Source organism: Silurus meridionalis, chromosome 14 (genome assembly GCF_014805685.1).
Source record: "Silurus meridionalis isolate SWU-2019-XX chromosome 14, ASM1480568v1, whole genome shotgun sequence".
Lineage (NCBI taxonomy): Eukaryota > Metazoa > Chordata > Actinopteri > Siluriformes > Siluridae > Silurus > Silurus meridionalis.
In genome coordinates this window covers 9,689,259-9,708,538 of record NC_060897.1, presented here as the reverse complement: position 1 = coordinate 9,708,538, position 19,280 = coordinate 9,689,259, and the positions used below count along the sequence as shown (strand labels likewise).

Genomic DNA, 19,280 nt, shown 5'->3' with positions numbered 1-19,280 from the left:
ATACAGAAACTATTATACAATCTTTACTTTTATATTATATAATGTAGTGTATTAATTAGTTCTAAATATATGCAGCATGTGTAATGTTAACTATAGAGCAACAATCCAAAACAGGTTGTTCCAACAATGACACAGTTTCTAACAATATATGACTGTCCAGTCCACTGTCCCTGCCATTTATACAATTTACATTTTATATACTGTTAAAATAAATAACTTAAAATATGTTAATAAATCTCGTGTTTATTTCAGCTCGTAATATAAGAAAGAATTCTGGACTTGTGGAGCAGGATGACTTTTAGGTACTTTAATTCTAAATCACACTGAATAAAAATGGCAGAATGTATTTAATCACACACACACACACACACACACACACACACACACACACACACACACACACAAATACAGCTGGGACACATTTTCCGGTTTTCTCATCTTTTAATAACACATTCATATCTATGCTCTGTATTGTTTACAAGAATTTCAGAACAAATGTGGATGAGAAATGAAAGAAAAATTGGCAGGCAGAAAGGTGAAAGTCCAGATAGTGTCCATGGCACCTGCGATAAGAGGGGGCTTATGGGTTGGGACTTGACGTGATAAATCACTCTTCTTCCTCTCCTCCTCCTAAACTGTGCCCTAGTCAGCTAAATAGGCCCTTTACTTGCCTGTTGCATCAATAAAGATTAAAAAAAAAAAGAAAAAGAAAGAATGAATTCAGTATCATGCTGCTCTGCAATGTCTCAATGAGAACTATGTTGCAGTTTACAGAGAGAGCGAGAGAGAGAGAGAATTCTAATGCATCCAAAACGAGATACAATCCTATGTCATTCCAAAAAAAGCAATCAGAAAAAAATTAATCAAATAAAGGATGAAGAATTGCAAACTTAAGAACTTAAGTCAATCTAACGAGGAATGGAAAAAAAAAAAGAAAAAAAGAAATTGAATAATGAAATTGATATTTTTCTTTTAACTTTCCCACCCCATCTGTTTATTCTTTATTTAACAATTAATCTTGAATAATGGTCTAAACAATGGCGAAAACAAAACAAAACAAAAATCATCTTTGGAAGAAAAAGTATTCTTTTTTTAATACACTATCCACTACAGTATATGGAGATGCTTCTACCCAGTTGTTTACATCATTAATTATTTTATTACTTTTTCATTCGAGAATTTTTCTAAACTTTTTTTTATTTTGTATTTTTTTTTTTTTACTTTTTGTCCTTTTTCCCCCATTTTACATTTGTCTATTTATTCATTTGTTCTCTAAGAGGTAGATCAACAAAAAAAGTTACTTGAATATAGATATTGAGCTTCTTGATTGAAGAAGATAAAAAAAATGATAAGGAAGGACTGTGGGGTGGAAAGCTGAGGATGAGAGGGACTCCAGTATACCTTGATGCTGATCTGGGACTCGGCCACATCCAATGTCAGTCGTTACGAAAAGAAACACCAGTATAGGCAGCTGGATAACTAACAACACAAGTGAACTGTGTGACTGTTTGTTTGGAGCTCTGGTTTAAGGGGAGGTCAAAATTACGCAGAATCAGGAGGTAGAGTAATGTGTTTGAGGGTTATTGAGCACTTCTCATTTAGTGGGTATTTACATATCACGAGTGAAGGCAACGCTTCACACTTGTTCGTGCTCTAAAAAAGAAAATGACTTGAGTAGTGACATTATATGTAGTCTAAACTAGAGGGCTCTTCATGTTCCTGATCCTTCACTGTTTTTACAAATCACCTACAAACCAAGTCCTCCCAACACCAAACAACCAGATCATCTCCGCTTACCAAATCATCACCTCCCTTCCCTCTATCACGGCCTCAACTCTAAAATAAAGAATGACTGGAAAAGAAAAAAAAAAAAAAAAAAAGAGAAGCAAAAAAGGAAAAAAAAATAATAAATTAAAGAAAAATTAAAGTGAAAAAGTAACATGCACTTTCGCTCTTGTCAGGTTGATAAAACAATCTTATGGCTAAGTCTTGAGGTAGCGTTTCCTAGTTATGTGAGGTTTAAATCGTCATTAGCACCCAAATGGTTTCTTTGAGCGAAGGCCAGAAACTAGCAGGATGAATTTCCTGTGGTGTGCATTTGTCTGTCTGCTACACCTGACTAGTATGAGGTTAGATCTGTTGCCTATGTGTAAATCTGTGCACTGAAATGGATAGACTTTGTTAAATCCTTTTATAATTCTATGATTTCCAGAGTATTAACAGTCCTTGTGAAGGAATTGCATAAGAATCACAAAAAACATGCAGTTGTGTTCCTGAAACTTGTCGTATACAGGTTTGGGTGGCATTTTGTATATGTTTTTCTTTCCTTTCTTAAACAGAGCGAGTGCTGAAGTGGAAGTTTTTATTAGTCTTCACACTACACCTAAAACAGCGTGAACAACCTAGATCGAATCTTAACAGAGTAAATCGGAAAATCTGTTTGGCACAGGCGTTAACTGCATTGCAAACAACTGGTTAGTATTTTAAATGATCTAATAGCAGTAAAAGAGATCTCTGTGCTTTTCTAAAGAAACCTGATCGAGAGAGAGAAAAAGAGAGCGAGAGAGAGAGAGAGAGAGAGGTGGAGAGAAAGATAGAAAATAACTGATCCAATTATACAAAATTTTTCAGGGGGGTTAAAAATTTAAAACTGAAATACACGGCTCAAAACGACCGAACAAAACCGAGAAAATGGACACAAACAAGGCCAGCGTGAGAGAGGGTGAAGGTCTATACCAAACCCAAACAAACAAAAAAAAAAAATAAAATCATATGTAGCAAAAAATCTAAGTAAAAAAAAAAAATTTGCGAGTTGTGTACAGGGATGAAAGGAGAAATAGATGGAGGACAAAGCAAGTGAAAAGGAGAGGAGGGAGACAAGTGTGATCATCATCATATGTTCGGCAGCACTGCACGACTACTCATTTTAGTGACCTAGAATTAATATCCAGCAAATCTGTGAGAACATAAAGCCTAAAATCTGTTTAAGTTAGCTTTAATAAATGTCTACCTTTTCCAAAACAAAAAGAAAGAAAGAAAAAAAAAAGAAAAAAGAAGAAAAAGACAAAAAAAAATTTCGGCCCATCTTCCTCTCAACTCTTTTACACCTTATATTCCAATTGAACAATAGAATAGCTTGACTCCATATTTCCCCAGTTTTCAAAGATTCTAGAAATTTTTCTTTTTTTTTTTGTTTTGTCTAAAACTGATGAAACAGTACACAACCAGATGTCATGTCCAAATAAAGCTTGCTGTTAAACAAAAGGCTGCAGTCTGAACAAATCTAAAGTGGTGTGTGTGTGTCTTATGGTCTGACAGAAATCTACAGGCTAGAGAGAGAGACAGACTTCCTTCCCACCTGAGGAGGAGAAAATCAATGCAACCCTGAACACTGCTTTCTACTGAGAAAAAGGGAAGCGTTTTTGTTTAGTTTTTCTTTAAAAATAGCAACGATTTCAACCCGTGTGTGAAAATGAGCACAAAATAGGCGCCATTTAGCCATGCGCAGGTGGAATGTGTACTCGACAAAAAAGGATTCTGGCAGTATCTATTTATCTTTCACATTTAAATCGCTACATATTGCCCGGCTTTGTCATGTGTCCTTTTTTTTTATTCTAAAAATACAAAAAAGTTTTCAGTCTATTTTGTTTAGCGATTCATAAACAGGTTTAATCTGTCACTGATGTGAAGTGACCGCTTTCTTAATTTCTCGCTCCCATTTTCCAAAGTATTCTCATTCAGTTAAAAAAAGGTTTAACTGAGACAAGTAGATAGAATGTATTTTTGTCTGTCCTTAATAACACTCAAACCACTTTCCCTCAACAACAACAACAAAAAAAAACTATACACAAACTGTTTTCCTTTCTTTTTTTTTTTTTTAAGAAGAAAAAAAAAAAAAAAACACGCGTCCCAATCACACGTACATACTGGATGTTGAATAAGCACTATGCTGAACCTAAACTCAGTATATATCTTGAAGTTATTTAGATGTCACTGGGCTGCTTCTAAACATACAGTCATGGCACAATCCTGGCAATCGAAGCAGACTCCAGGTTTTCAGTGCATAAGATTAACGGCAGCACTGCTAGAAAACCCAACAAAATCGAGCCAAATAAGAGGAGCAATACATCCTATAGTCAGAGCCACTGCTAATCAGCTATTAAAGTTTGCATGTTAAGAGATTAAACACCATGACTGTGTTGTACCACTACATGAAAAAAGCCAGACTTCAAATTCTGTTGGTTATAGGTCCAAAGGCAACTGTGAAGAATCTGCCAGCACTGGTTCAGCAAAGACCAAGACATTCATGCCTCCTGCCAATATGGATCCTTTCGAAATTAAAAGTGGAAAAATGTGGGTTATCATCCATACACACTCACATACATGCGAAAACTAGGGGGAAGAAAAAGAAATATCCAACAAATAACTAAAAATATTTTTCCTTAAAAAAATAAAATATTCAGGACTATCAGCTTTTATATAAAACACCAGCAAGCAAAAAAAAAAAGGAAAAGAAAAAAGAAGCTGTTAGGAATACTGAGGTAACAATACCCTGAGGTAGGTTTCTATTTTTTTCTATCTAATCTGTTCGAAGATGACTGAAGAAAGCCAGCATTTTGGCCTCCTCAGCAGCATCTATCGAATGGAGTAGGGGGGAGAGAGAGCGCGCAGAAGCCATTTTAACATCACCTGCTGTTCACCTCTCACATTTAGGCAGGGTGGGGAGCTGGGCCATGGGAGCCTGCATCCTTCATGTGATCTAATTTAAAGGCCAGATTAATCAAATTAACAGGACTGATAAAGAATTGAGATTTTTATCCCATTCCATCTTTCCCATGTATGCAAAATTCAATTTTTTATCAGCACTCTGTGCTTTCAGTTAAATCTTGGCTAAAAACATTCACCAACAAACCAAGACACTAAAAGCTAATTTTAACGATCTCAAAATATCTGCAAAAGATGGTCTGATCCCAGTGCCACATTTCCTTCCCACTGCCGTTTTCTGTGCTTTCTGAGGGGCCAGGTTAACTCACATATCATATATATATAATATATATAAAATATGCCATTTTGGCGTGGGCCACGCACCAGCAGCAGTAGCCGGGCGTTGTTCAGGGCTGGAAGTTAAGTTTTATTATATCGGAGCTGAGCCTCTGCAATAGAACTGCAGGGTCAGCCTCGGCCCACCCACTTACTGTACCCTCACTGTGCTTTAACAGTGCTTCAATACAAATTCATGAAGATTATATATACAACCTCATTTTTTTTCTTCTTTATTTGTTCTTACCCCCAACAGTTTACTGCCAGGGACTTGAAGAGCAGTGTTAACAGCTATGGCCCCTCCCATACATTTCCTGTAGGCAAAGGATGAGCCAAGGATGACTCGATGTGATGGGTTCTCCGCTCCCCTCTCCCCACCTCTGCCTCACTGCATTTCATTATAATACCTCTGAATAAACATTTCTATACATATAGCTCTTCTTAAAAAAACACCCTTAAAATACTTGAGTGACTGGTGATGGCAGGGGTGCCCCAAGCATGATACTATTCATGAGAGCACTCTCAAGGCCACATAGCCATTGATTACTCAAGCTGCCACAAGGAACCCCTGCCATCCCCAGTCAGTCGACCTGGCATCTGGTCTCTGTTTCCTAGTTCTCTCTCTCTTTTTCTTTTTTTTTCTTTTATTTTTTTTTAAATCACTCAAAGTTCTAGTATCTTTTCTCTAAACTTTTGTACTCTCTCAGGCATTTTTATTTCCTTTGAATTCCCCTCTTTGTTAAATGCTCATTTCTCCCTGTCTACCGCTGGGTCTGTGTCGCTCTCTCTCAGTCAGTCCGCTGTTTCTTCTCTGTCTGTCCATCCGTCTGTCCGTCCACTTTTGGGCTGGAGCCTCTTACTTCCTCCTAGGCTCCTGGGTCATTCCCTGTTGAGGCCCAAGCTCGGACAGGTTCTGTGGGTGAGATGCCTGTGGGGCTCCCATGCCACCTTTCTGCTGCTGCTTAACTTGTGTCAAAATGTCTCTGATCTTCCTCTGGGCCAGCTAAAAATAAGAAGACAGACAATTTATGGTCATTCCATTACACTTGTGTAGCACCTCACCTATGCAGAAATACAGATTAAAAGAGTTTTCAGCACAGTTTCAAGAAATGTATACATTCACTTAGTTCAGGTTAACACAGACTGCACCTCTTCTCACTTTATTAATTAAACCTTCTATATACTGTGTACTTTAAGGTGTTTGATTGTAGTACATTTTACCCATAATACTTTAAAATTTTGCTATTTTGACCACTTTTGGTATGCTTGAAGTATCATTCTGTTGATCGTCAATACAGCAAACAATCACACAGACATGCTGATTACTTGGGTCTTGGGTTGAACGTTTCCACCGGGACAGAGTAGTAGCAAGTAGTACAGTAAAACCCCGTTGTACGAGCAACCTATAGTACGAGCAAACGGAGATATGAGCGACCTTGTTTGCAAAATTTTACCCTATTTCACGAGCAAATTTCAAAAGCACGAGCAAACCCACACTGCAGGTTCCCCGTTTTCGGCGGAGGGTCGCATCAGTCGCTTAGTTGATGACCTATCACTCTCGTTGTTCAGTGCAGCAAAAACGTAACTTTTTTTTTTTGTTTTATATTTTTATTTCACTAGAATTCGTGAAAAATGTCTCCCAAGAAAAACAGTGATGGTGCTGTGAAAACAAAAGTAAATAGATTTACCATGGAAACCGAGGAGGTTATGAGCGTGGTGCGCTTCTTAAACTCGCAATCAACCACTACCACATGGGTAAGTGTTAAATTATGTTTACATGACGGTAATTTGCGGTGTATTTGTTTCTTAAAATAGGCTACAAATACTTAAGTGCAGAAGTAAGCGATCGAATGAGATCTCGGAACGGATTGAATCACTTTTACATTCATTCTTATAGGAGAAAATCAGTTCGAATGTACGAGCAAATGGACCTACGAGCAATTTTCAAGAACGAATTATGCTCGTACAACAGGGTTTTACTGTACAATCAATTTTACAAATATTGCAAATGCACGGTTTGAACACCAGAGGTCCTAAATTTGTAAAGCCCATGGAATGAAAAATGTATAGAAAGCCCACTGGTCATGTGATCACAATATTTTGTTGAGAACCTGTGATTAAATATTTATGATTATATACAAGTGATCAATTCAAAAGTCTATTTTTTACTTGTTATGGGGGGGTCCCTAATGCCTTATGAGGGGTCCCGGATAGCCCCCTCAATTCGAGCACTGTTCTGTATATATGTGCCAGGGGTAAAAAAAAAAAAGAAACTAGAGATAGTGTAGTGTCAACTGTGGCTACTCACACAATAGGGGGAAATTAGATGTGTTTTGCATATGCAATAAAACGCTAAAGAATCAATAGCGCCAGCGATATCCGCTAACCAGGAAGTGGCTAGTGCTAGCAATATGGATTCAAGATTTTTCATTTGTCACAAACTACAACTTGCAGTGAAATGAAAAGTATACTAAAATAAGAACAGTTAAGTAGATCGTATCGTTAGAAAATTTAATATATTTTGATGTAACACACACACACACACATCTGTATTACCCAAATGAGTTAAACTATTTAACTTAATTTTAGATTTATTTAGTTTAATTGAATCAATTTAATAGAAGTGTGTTGCATTAATTTTATAACATTTTATTAAGTATTATAAACTATTATTTCATATATTACTTAACCAATCAGGCATTTTATTTAAAATTGTTGATTACAAATAATAAAAAACTGCGTTAATAAAAAATTACAAGCAATTTTATGTTTTGCAATTCTTTCCCCGAACTAATATATATAGTAAATGCACCTATAAGCTAATGGACAGAAAAAAGAAGAGGAATTTTACTGAAGGAGAAGTCACTGCAAACCAATGCAAGTTATTGTGATTGATCAGCTTTATCCTAAAGCTTTCTATCCTGACATGAGTAATTTGTCACAGAAAAAAAAAAAAAAAAAAAAATCATCCCTGAATTATTCAGGGGACATGAATATGGTATGAATCTTATGATTTGGCATTTACAGTTACCAGATCTGAACCCAATTAAATGCCTGTAACAGAGATTACATTTTCCTTCCCTTACGGATTATTCTAGAGACTTTTATGTATTCTGGAGCTATTCTGGCAGCCGATCTGTGAAGTAGGAAAATGTGTTACTGTGTAAAACATACCTGACTTGCATAAAAGTGGCCGATGATTTTGACAATGACCTGGTCCTGCTCATCAGGGGTCTGCTCTCTAGGAACCACCACCTCAGCTGCGGTTAGGTTCTGTAGTTCATTCACCTACAATAGTACAGTTTAAATTATTAGCACCTTGTAATCCCAACTAACATACAGAACTTGCAGATGGGCTTTTCCTTTAAATGCTACAATAATAATTATATATATATATATATATATATATATATATATATATATATATAATGAAAGGCAAATCACACTGAGTACAAAAGTACACCTTAAGTGATAACAGCTATACTGCTGTGTCTCTTAACCATGCAAAGCCACATGTCCTATTCCTCATGTTCATGGTTTTGTCTAATTGAAAGAACCATACAAATTTTTGTATCTTGTATTAGAGCAGTTCAAATTTGGTGCTTTGCGTACAATTCTCTCATACTGACCACCGAATGTTCAACATGGCACCTCATGGCAAATAACTCGGAGGATTTGAGAATTAGAATTGTTGCTCTACACACAGATGGCCTAAACCACTTGTGTCAAACTCATGATGATTTTATATAGATCTATTATTATTGTTATTAATGTCCCGGCGATATGAAGCGCTAATTACACACATACTACAGATCCCGTAATGCAGCGCTTCAGCTGCCTTACCGAACGCTCGGTGACCTGGGAACATTCCAGCATCAATCAAGTCGCGCTTCTGTTGATATATTTAACCCTATTGTACAGTTATTGTGAAGCCCCTCACAATAACAAAGAGAAAAGTTGATTCTGAAAACAGAGCCTTTCAAAACCAATGGGATTCTGAGTATATGTTTACTGACACTGCCGGTGAACCCGTGTGTCTTATTAGTGGAGCGAATGTGGCTGTAATTAAGGAATTAAATCTAAGACGGAACTACGAGACAAAACATCAGGGGAAGCTGAAGAACCTGAATGCAGAGCAGAAGATACAGAAAGTAGAAGAGTTAAAGAAGAATCTGACATTTTAGCAGATGTTTTTCACCAGATCAAAATCACAAAGTGAAGCTAGTGTAAAAGCAGAGGAGAAATCAGAGCCACATCAGCCGGTTATTTACTAAGGGAGAGTTTCTGAAGAGCTGCATGATGAAGGTGTAAGACGTCTTGTGTTGGACTGGAGATATTTTTATGGAGAGCAAAATATTTTAAGTAATTTAAAGTTTAAGATAATTTTTTTTAGAAAATGGCATAAGAGCAAAGAAATCCGATTGTTTTGTTATTATTTTAACATAAAAGCACTATTTTTATTGATTTTTTTCAGGGGTTTTTTGCAGCATGTTCATATTTCTGCTTTGAGTTTTGGCCCCCTGTGCAATTTAGTTTGACACCCCTGGCCTAGACTATAAGAAGTTCAAGTTTCAAATCCAAGTTTCTATAGCGCTTTTTACAATGGACATTGTCTCAAAGCAGCTTTTCAGAATTTCAGAATTAAAGTGCATTAAAGCGAATTAAAGTGAAGATCATTAATACCCTAAAACTCAGTTACAGTACAATGGCCAGGGTCATACAAAAGGTTTTCCAAGACGGGTTCCACTCGGACAAGGCATCGCAATGATCGATCAAAGAAGTTGAGTTCTCGTGCTGTGCATCAGGTGCAGAAACTCGCTTAAAAAAAAAGACGGATGAGTGCTGCCAGCATTGCTTTAGAGATTGCAGAAGTGGAAGGTCCGCTCTTCTGAAGCTGGCTTACAAGAAAGCCTGCAAATAGTTTTCTGAAGAAAACCTGTCCAAGAGCATAAATTACTGAAACCATGTCCTGTGGTCTGATGAGACTAAGAAAAACTTGATTGGTTCAGATGGTGTCCAGCATGTGTGGTGACGCCCTGGTGAGCAGAACCATCAGAACAGTCAAGCATGGTGGTGGTAGCATCATTGATTCCAACATGTACTGACACATTCTGAAGCAGCGCCATGTGTCCAACATCCAGCAGCTCTGTTATGTCATTATCAAGGAGTGGAAGAGGATCAATGGTGCTCACACAAAACTCTGGCTCACTGACACTTCGGACACAGTTTTGATAAGTTCACTCAGGATGTACTCACTTTTGTTGCAAGTTATTCCGACAATAATGGTTGTATGTGGAGTTATTTTTAGAGGACAGTTTCATTTCTATTGTATTGTCCCCTAAAAACATATAATAAAATGGTTGTCTGAAATGTGAGGGGTGTACTCACTTTTGTGAAATACCGTGTTTTTTTGTGTGTGTGTATGTGAGTGAGAGAGAGAGAGAGAGATTTACTCATTGAGAGAGAGGGGGGAAAAAAAAAAAAAAAAAAAAAAAACACCTCACCGTCTTTCCACCCTTCCCAATAACTCTGCCAGCAGCAGCTGCTGCTACTTTGATGTGCGTCTCTAGCTTCACTTCTTCCTTCGGTCCAAAAAAGTTCTCTTCCTTCAGCTTGCCGTATATTCTTCCCTGAGCCTAACGCACAAAAGATAAATGCTTAAAATATTAATAAATTTATAGTTTTTTTTTTAGTATAGGCACATATATGAAGAGACCCAAATTAAAAAGTGAATACAAGGACCCTGAAGCACAGTGTCATTCACATCATTCACATATTTTTATTCAGGTATAAAGTGACAACGTTTGGGCAGTTTTTGACCATTTATAAATATCAATACCTTAAACTGTGCCTCAGGTGGACCAGTAACAATGACCATGCGCATCTTTGAATCAGGTGTCTCTGCTGGTGCAATCTGTAGAAAATAATCAGTGAATTAGAATCAAAAATCCCTTCAGACATCTTTAATTAAGAATTGTGTAAAATATTGGCTTCGTGTGTTGATGTGCTAGAAGCTTCTCACCTTTATGGAGGCCCCGGCAAAGCGGCTCAGCTGCTTAATGTGCTGGCCCTTCTTGCCGATGATAGCTCCCACTGCTTGAGCTGGGATGTACACATGGACTGTCTCCTGCTCAGGAGCCTATGGACATAAAACGTAAGATCCATCAAGGCAATGAATGAGTAGTAAAACACAATGGAGTGTGCTGTTACAGGAAGATAATAAACAGAATAGTTATTGGGATCTAGAGCGATAGGAATTAAAGTAGATTTTTTGTTTTGGTTTGTTTTTTTTAAAGCATTTTCCAGACGTGTTTTATTCCTCTTATACCACAGCAATCAGCCAATTCGATTAATTTTTTTTTTTTACAAATGTTATAGCAAGTCATTCCCTAAAGAGACTCTCTATCTCTTGATGATAATAAAAAGAATGCAGAGAAACTGCATATCACCATGTCAACTAACATAAATCACTGTTTGTTGAAGAGAAGCACATTTTATTTAATTAATGTTTACATTTAGATATTTGGAGCATCCTCACTTCAAAATAGCATTTTATTATAATTGTTTCTTAAAAATGTTTGCTTTGTAACAAAGCTACAGTCAGAAAAAAATAGTCACAATTTGACAAATCAGAAAATAGAATTTGTATGAATGAAATCATAAACCAGGAAAGCAAAACCAATTCCAGAATGTTTCATCGTCTTTAATATCTTGTATAAATGCAGCTTCCAGACTTAATCACTTGAATATGTCTATATTTGTGTCTTACCCCAAAGGAGCCATATGGGGGGCAAACTCCAGCGTTTCCAGGTGGAGGAGGAGGCATGGAGGAGGATGGAGGGAAAAGGCCAAGCGCTCCTAAGTTCAGTCCTGGAATGAGGTGTGTCTGTTGCTGGAGGGGAACATAAGTGGAACGTTAGCACAGCAGTCAATCTAATACACATTTCAGTCTCATTAATCTTATGCCCATCTCACACTTACATTCATGGCAGCGATGTCGTTATCATAAGCCTCTCGCACTTTTTTCATGATTTCCTGTTCAGCCAGACAACAAGCCTCAATGGCACCTTTTACTGTGATGGTCCTTTCAGGGTTATACAGAGTCAGGTCCTGTAGCCTGCACAGAAATAACACAGCTTAAGCTCTCTGAAACTATTATAAGGCAGGTAATGAGAGGATGTGCATTTGCTTGCTGACTTACGGTGAAATGGTGATTTTAGTGTCAGTATCTTGTTCTACTTTCTTCAAATTACGCCCCTCTTTGCCAATCAGACGACCGACAAAGTTGTTGTGGGCAAGGATCTTCAAAGGTACCTCATCAGCACTGTAAACATTGGAAAAAAAAAAAATCACTCATCTGAGACCAGTGCGCCAAATCTACAACCTAGGTTTTAATTAAAAGACTACGTTCCTAAAACACTATTTAACATTCTGAGGGACCAGAATATTAGTAAAAACATTTTTCACTTAGTCAAGTAGAATGACTTCAGAACATGGCTTCCGGCAAGTAGTTTTCATTAAGGTTTGACTGCCATCACAATAATATTAGTTAAGATTTAATCAAATATCCTGAGTTTGCTTACGTTTTGGTGTCTTTGGCTTCCTGGTGCATGATGTCGAGAATCATACGGCAGGCTGCCGAGCAGCCCTCAGGAGTTGAGTGGATGCTGATGGGCTTTTCTGCGGCACCGGCATTCTCTTTACGGTGGACATCAATCCTGAAAAGGGTTTAAAAAGGTCAAATAAAACTGTAGTTTAAAAATACCGTCCCGAGAGCTACAGAGTTTTACTGCATCGTGTAACACGTGCCACTGGAATATCGGATGCCCTCTTGCCCTTATGCTTGTTGCACTGGTATTATACATGTAGAAATTATCTGTTACACTGCACTGTGGGTCTGACCAGCAGGCACTTACTTGCTTTGTGTCTGCTTGGTGATGTTGCGGATGGTGGCACCCTCTTTGCCGATGATGGCGCCCACATACTGGGTTGGTACAAGCAAACGGAGAGGTATATCAGTGTGCTGATGCTTAGAGGGCATCCCTGTGCCAGGGGCACCCTGTCTAGAGTTAACACGAGCACCATAACCAGAGCGACGACCATTGTCAGGGCTGCGCTGTGAGTCAACTTCCAAACTCTCGTCCGGTATGTAGGACACTCGCAAAGCGTTGTTGTCAAACTGGTAACCATTCAGCTTTTGGATCGCTCTGAAACATACAGATAAGGAGGCTTTAGATAAACCAACGTAACAAAGTGAACAAACTACAGCATGCACATCAACTCAATATCAAATCCTTTAGAAGGACTTTGGACTGCCACGATGTCCGTTTTAAAATTGACGTTGATGAGATGGCACTGCAGCACAGCTAATACACCACTAGGTGTCATAGCTGTGCTATGCAGAAAAGAAACCTGCGCTCTCGTAAAGCGGGGCTTGATTGTGTGAGCTTGATTTCTAGCATACAACCATAGCACAGGTGCAGTGTGTGTGTGTGTGTGTGTGGGTGTGGGAGGGGGTCATTCCTGACTTGTAACCATGCAAATCATGCAGTTATGAAATGAGAACTTGCTCCTACAAATGCTGGTCGATTGTAGTACATAGGCAACATTTGTATTTTAATAATATATTAAGGTACTGTAATTTTCCCTTTTTAATCTTTCATGATCTTAAATGGTACGATTAAATTTGACTGCTCAATTGCGAGCCAATGCAAAGTAAAAATTATAAAATGTTCTAAGAAAAGTAAATAAGACAAACACAAAACAAATAAACTCACTGTCTGGCCTGCTCCCGCGTTGCATAAGTGACATTCACCACAGCTGTCTTGCTTTCTGTGTTAACTACAGGCAAAAAAAAATAAAAAAATGAGGAGATGAAAAGAAAATTTAGAGAACATTTGACAAACTTGGAATAAAAATAGATGTTGGACATGGGATTACTGATAAGGAAATATTAGCTCACCTTGTTCACAGTTTTCAACAGTTCCACACTGGGCAAGTAGACTATCAAACACCTGAAAAAGGAAAAGGTACAACTGTGTTAGGAGAAAAGTATACATTTGTAAGGATCAAAAAACTCACAGCTAAAAGCAGGACACCAGGAGACAACAGGTTTCCACCAGGTTTGAAATAAAACTTGTGTATGCCAGGACCCTTACTCAGATTCAAACAAGTAGTGCTGTTCATAATGATGCATATGATGCGTAGGGTTACTAGACTGAACACAGATCAGTAATCGGATACAGCGCCCTCGTGTGGCTGATAGAGGAAGTGGAGAAAGCGAAACACGTGGACCAATAGGGGCTGGTCTAGTGGAAAAAGACCCTGCCCACCCAGTGCTGCGGCGTGCTACCTGCCACGCCCTCACAACTTACGTTTCACATACACAGGTGACACAAAGTTGCATTAGCAACATACAGTGAAAGTTTTTTTTTTTTTTCACTATTCCAAAATTGTAAATAAATGATTCGTACCTCAGATTCATTCAACACTGGTTTAAGAAAATCTTACTGGAATTTGTTCTAAGGATTTTAACAAAATAAAGAATTGACAAAAACTTCAAACAGATGTAAAGTATTTATTCAGAAAAACACAATATTCTGATATATTTAATAATGCAATTTTGAGCACAATACTGTTTGGTGTGTTACAAAAACCCAGTATTCATACATTATGCTAAACCTGTTACATTATGTTACCTCCTCAAGCCTTTTAGATCTGTCCATATTTTCATTATGCCACAAACGATTTTAGTTTCTGAGAACCCAAAAACAAGGAGACACAAAAGAGGCGTCTCTTTGCTGCACTTGGAGTTGTAGCGTCTACAGCAACAACATCGCTTTTACTTCTACAAGACGAAAGTGGTCTGTGTCTGGCCTCTCTATACAGCACCGGGCAGATTCATTTACGAGATACAGAGCGTGCACTCACCTCCCATTGTAAATCCGGTGGAATGTTTCTAATCTGGAGTTTCCTGGTCCTGAAAGAGAAGAGGGTAGGAGCAATGTTGAGACAATTAGATCGCTTACTTTTAAGACAAGCATATTTTAACTATTATAAATGCACATTAAAAATCAAGAAATTAAAATCATATAGATAAAAAAATATATATTTCACCGCATCAACAGCTGTTCATGGACAGTCAATTTTTTTTATTTATGTAAAGATTTAATGCATAAAAAAAAATGACTAAGTGTAACAATTTAAATTAGATTATTTTCCTAAACTCTTTAAATAACCTCTAATAAATGACTAGCATGAGGTCTAAATTAGACACTAGAATTGTGCAACAGCATATCAATCTATCATTATTATTATTATTCCTACCATGTTTATTATGCCAATTAGTATGTTCATTTTAGCTAAATCGTGCTAATTAATTTATGACTCATGCTTCAATTTCATGTGATGCATCGATACGTTCTTACTACATGTAAACACTATGTTTAAAAAAAACAAACAAACAAAAAAAGCCCTCCTAAGTTTACCCACATCATGTCTTCTGCTTAGCAGTTCGCCAATATACTCTCTTTCTTGAATGCCACAACCGATGCCAAAAGCCACAACATGTTGCCTTCAAAAACCCTGGAGCATTTTTCTAAGAATAATATGGCATTAAGGCAACTTGCTTAGTCAGCAGTGGGGTAATGAAAAGCAGGTATGATTAATACCATTGAAGCTAAACCAAAAAGAGATTATAATAGCAATGCTTTCTTGTACTTTTGCTACTTTAGGAACGCAACAAAACTGGGAAACTTGGGCTAAATTTGAACAAAGAACGCACACAAGCAAGAGAAAGAGACGCATAAGACACATATAACCAAATACTAAGTGGCTGATAAATTGTACGAGTGAATAAAAGAGAAGCAGCAATAGGGTGAGGCACAGGGTGCCAGCATGAGCAGGGTGAAAGAAAACAGCAAGTGGAGATTGAATGGGGATATTGAAACCGGACACTGACTAGTGTAGTATGCTGCCAGCTGTCCTGGAACCATCTCAGCACATGGGCAAGAGGAGGGCGAGCAAATGGAGCGAATTGGGTGGAAAGAGTGAGAGAGGAAGCAATAAAAGAGGAGCAACTAAAAAACAATGAGGCCATAGCATAAGGAAAAAAAGAAGCAAATAGCAGCATGAGGAAAATTGAACAAGCTGCACCCATTGTACTGACATTCCAACACAATGTCTATAAGATGCAGCAGGAGGCTGGGACAGTAATAGTGCCATGCTACAAATGCTACTCAGGTTGTAATGTCATGTGGCTTTAACCTTCCACTGAAAGTCAAAGGCTTCCTGAACCTTGCTGTTGTACACTAAAGCCTCTAGATGGAGATGAAGTGTAGAGGAACATCAAGGAAAAGTTCACACCAGGGGTCAAAAGGGAGCAGCCCACTTATGTGTTCTGTTCAAGTCCTTTCTGGAATCTGGGAAAGGGTTAAAACCCGAATCCCTGATGACCTCTGAACCTTGGAGTTCATACCCACCCACTGGTTGGAGAACAGAATGATTTATGCTCCCCCGCCCTTCGCCGCTCATTTTCGCCTTGTTGAAAATGGCGGATAAAACAGCTTTCAGGTCCCAAAAGCTACAGAGATCATTTTATGTTACATCTCTATAGCTTTAGAGTGCATCTCAGCTTCTTTTTTTTCCACAGAAAAAATCTTGGGCATTGTACTGATCTTGGATCTGAGATCCTTTAAAAGAGGGCTCAAACAACATGTAGTTCACAGTGGCAGCCATTTTGTTGGCTTCCTTGTAATAAGGCATGACGCTCCAAGTGCAAACCAATAGACTGATTTTCCCCTCCATTCACATTTGGTTTTAGGATACTAAATGTATGAGAAACCTTAGGATTTAGTGTGTAATGGGACAATTAAAGACCCCGATTTAGATGTGCCAAAAATCACCAGGCTGCTCGGGTGCTGATCAATGGCTCTTGGCTATCTGCACACATCCCCCACCCTGATGCTGGAGCAGTCCACAGGCACACACGTATACTACACCTCCATCCCCCTCCCGGCCACACACGATCCCTAGTGAACCTTTGCATCATTGGCTGTTGGACCAAAATCACTTCTGTTGCTTAAAGCCAACAAGATGGATGGAAGTTGAGGGGTGGAAAAGGACAGTCTTTTTGTGTATTCTTCCATTGTTTGGCGATTGGGGGTGGAGGAGGTGCTCTTAATTAAAATTTCAAAGTTAAATTAGCATATTGCTTCTCTTGATGAAACAAGAATGACCCTACCAACTTGCGGATTTTACAGCTATCATGAATGACAGCGAATAAAAAATAAATAACTTAACATTGGTATTAGACAGAATCTTATTTTAAATGTACAAAATATGCTCAAATACTTGTTAATCGTGCATATCAATGCAGATATGAGAGCATTCCTGCAAAATTAAATTGGTAACGTTAAAGGTTTGATGGAGCCGAGAGCATTTATTAAGAGAATCTAGAGAAAGGCCTTGAGTTATAGTGAACGAGGAAAACAGAAGAGAAGAGAATGCACCTCTTGAGAAGGGCAAAGGTGCAGGCTTTTTAGAACACCCAGAAGTAAGAGAAGGGGCTTGTTCAGTTTGCTACGGAGTCATTCTGTGCTATTGTCCTATAGCTGGAAGCAGGGTCAAGCAGCGCATTTCAAAAGATCAGGATTTTGGTCAATAGGCTTGTCAATCAACCTTAAAGATTTTACGCACAAATCCTAAAGCCAACATGCATAGTGGTATAAAAATAAGTGCATGGAAGAGCTCAAGCTGGAAGATACACTTGCATGTGCATGGCTTTCCTCTCATATCTATCTCCATTCACAAATCTAAAAACGCTTTACTCTAAGCTCAAAGCCATTTAAAGCCTCGTCATTGATGGTGCAGACATGCAGGCACACACATCCATGGCGCAGGCATGCAGACGCACACAGCCTACGCCCTTTCATGTTACGAGAACATCCAGTTTCGCAGTGTGCACATGTGCACTCCTACTCACACCACACTCCATGTAGCTCCCACGTCAACTTGCGGCAACATACACAATGAAGCCATGCATGCATGCACATAAGCAGGTGCATCTTCAAGCAGCCGTTAGGAGAGGCTCACTGCCCTGGAGGCCCATTTGGTAATGAACATACAAGGGAACACATGCATGCAGACCGGTGCCTGGTGCATGATGGGCCAGCCTCAGCTGTTCTGGAGGACTCAGCAGGTTCCACAGTCCATCAGCAGCATGCACACACAGAGACAACATTCCACTGCTCCAAATTATAAACACGCTTTCAGACACGGCCACCGCATGAAGTGCAAACATACACTTCTCTGAACACACCCACTGAGAAAACATTTTTGCCTTCCTTAGTTGAGCATATATTGAACATGCATACACAAACTGTGTGTATTTAAATGTTTTTTTATATATTTATTATATATAATATAAAAATGGGTGTAACAGGTACGGTACACAATTCTCGGTTCTGTACGTACATACCTCAGTTTTTAAGTCATGGTTCGGTTCAATTTAAGTACAGTTATGGGGAGGAAATGCTAAAAAAAAATTGCTTGGAATTTTTTATTAACACATTTTATTATTATTATTAACATTTGTGAACAACAGTTACAATTTAAAATAAAAATCCTGCGTGGAACATTTTCTACTATTTTATCAAAATAAAATAGAAAACATCAAACTAATGCAATATACTTATTACATTTATCAAATTGAGTAATCAATTAATTCAGCACAACTTCAATTGAATAAATAAAAGTAAATGAACGGAAAAAATTTTATTAAACAGTTTACATTTCTTAGACCGCATTTGGGTAATACAGATATATGTAAGTAAGTGTGTGTGGGTGTGTTTTACGTTTAATATTTATATTTCTAAAGATATGATCTACTTCACGGTTCTATTTATTTTAACATAATTTAACAAATGTCTTCAGTCATTCCATCCTTCATTCATTCACCCCCTCTATATGAGGAATTGTCAGGGGTTTCTCCTTTTAAAAAAGATTCTTGAAGCTGTAGATAAAACGCAATATAGAGCTCTATAGAGCCAACTCTATGGATTCTTTGGCGTTTTCATGCATGTGCAGAACAAATCTGTATTCCGGTACGGCGCAAGTAACCACAGTGAAACTGCGCTAACTAGTACCCATGGCATTGTTGTGTATGTTTTAAATTTAATAACATATATTTTTTAAATGCATTCGAAGTGCAAGGTTGTGATCCGCCACTTAATTCGTTCATA

At 38.1% G+C, this 19,280-nt stretch overlaps 1 protein-coding gene across 1 annotated transcript in view; it reads right to left on the bottom strand.

The window, feature by feature from the left end:
- Positions 1-421: 421 nt before the first annotated feature.
- The window catches only part of igf2bp1 (insulin-like growth factor 2 mRNA binding protein 1), a 41,233-nt gene continuing 22,374 nt past the window's right edge, over positions 422-19,280 (bottom strand). Inside the window, exons 3-15 of the mRNA XM_046866410.1 lie at positions 14,971-15,019; positions 14,003-14,054; positions 13,818-13,881; positions 12,957-13,247; positions 12,624-12,758; positions 12,242-12,364; positions 12,022-12,157; positions 11,810-11,932; positions 11,063-11,179; positions 10,880-10,954; positions 10,545-10,676; positions 8,215-8,328; positions 422-6,043 (exon numbers count right to left, since the gene is read on the bottom strand). Coding sequence (XP_046722366.1) covers positions 5,897-6,043; positions 8,215-8,328; positions 10,545-10,676; positions 10,880-10,954; positions 11,063-11,179; positions 11,810-11,932; positions 12,022-12,157; positions 12,242-12,364; positions 12,624-12,758; positions 12,957-13,247; positions 13,818-13,881; positions 14,003-14,054; positions 14,971-15,019 — 1,558 coding nt within the window. The 3' untranslated portion in view covers positions 422-5,896. The remainder of the gene's footprint in view (positions 6,044-8,214; positions 8,329-10,544; positions 10,677-10,879; positions 10,955-11,062; positions 11,180-11,809; positions 11,933-12,021; positions 12,158-12,241; positions 12,365-12,623; positions 12,759-12,956; positions 13,248-13,817; positions 13,882-14,002; positions 14,055-14,970; positions 15,020-19,280) is intronic.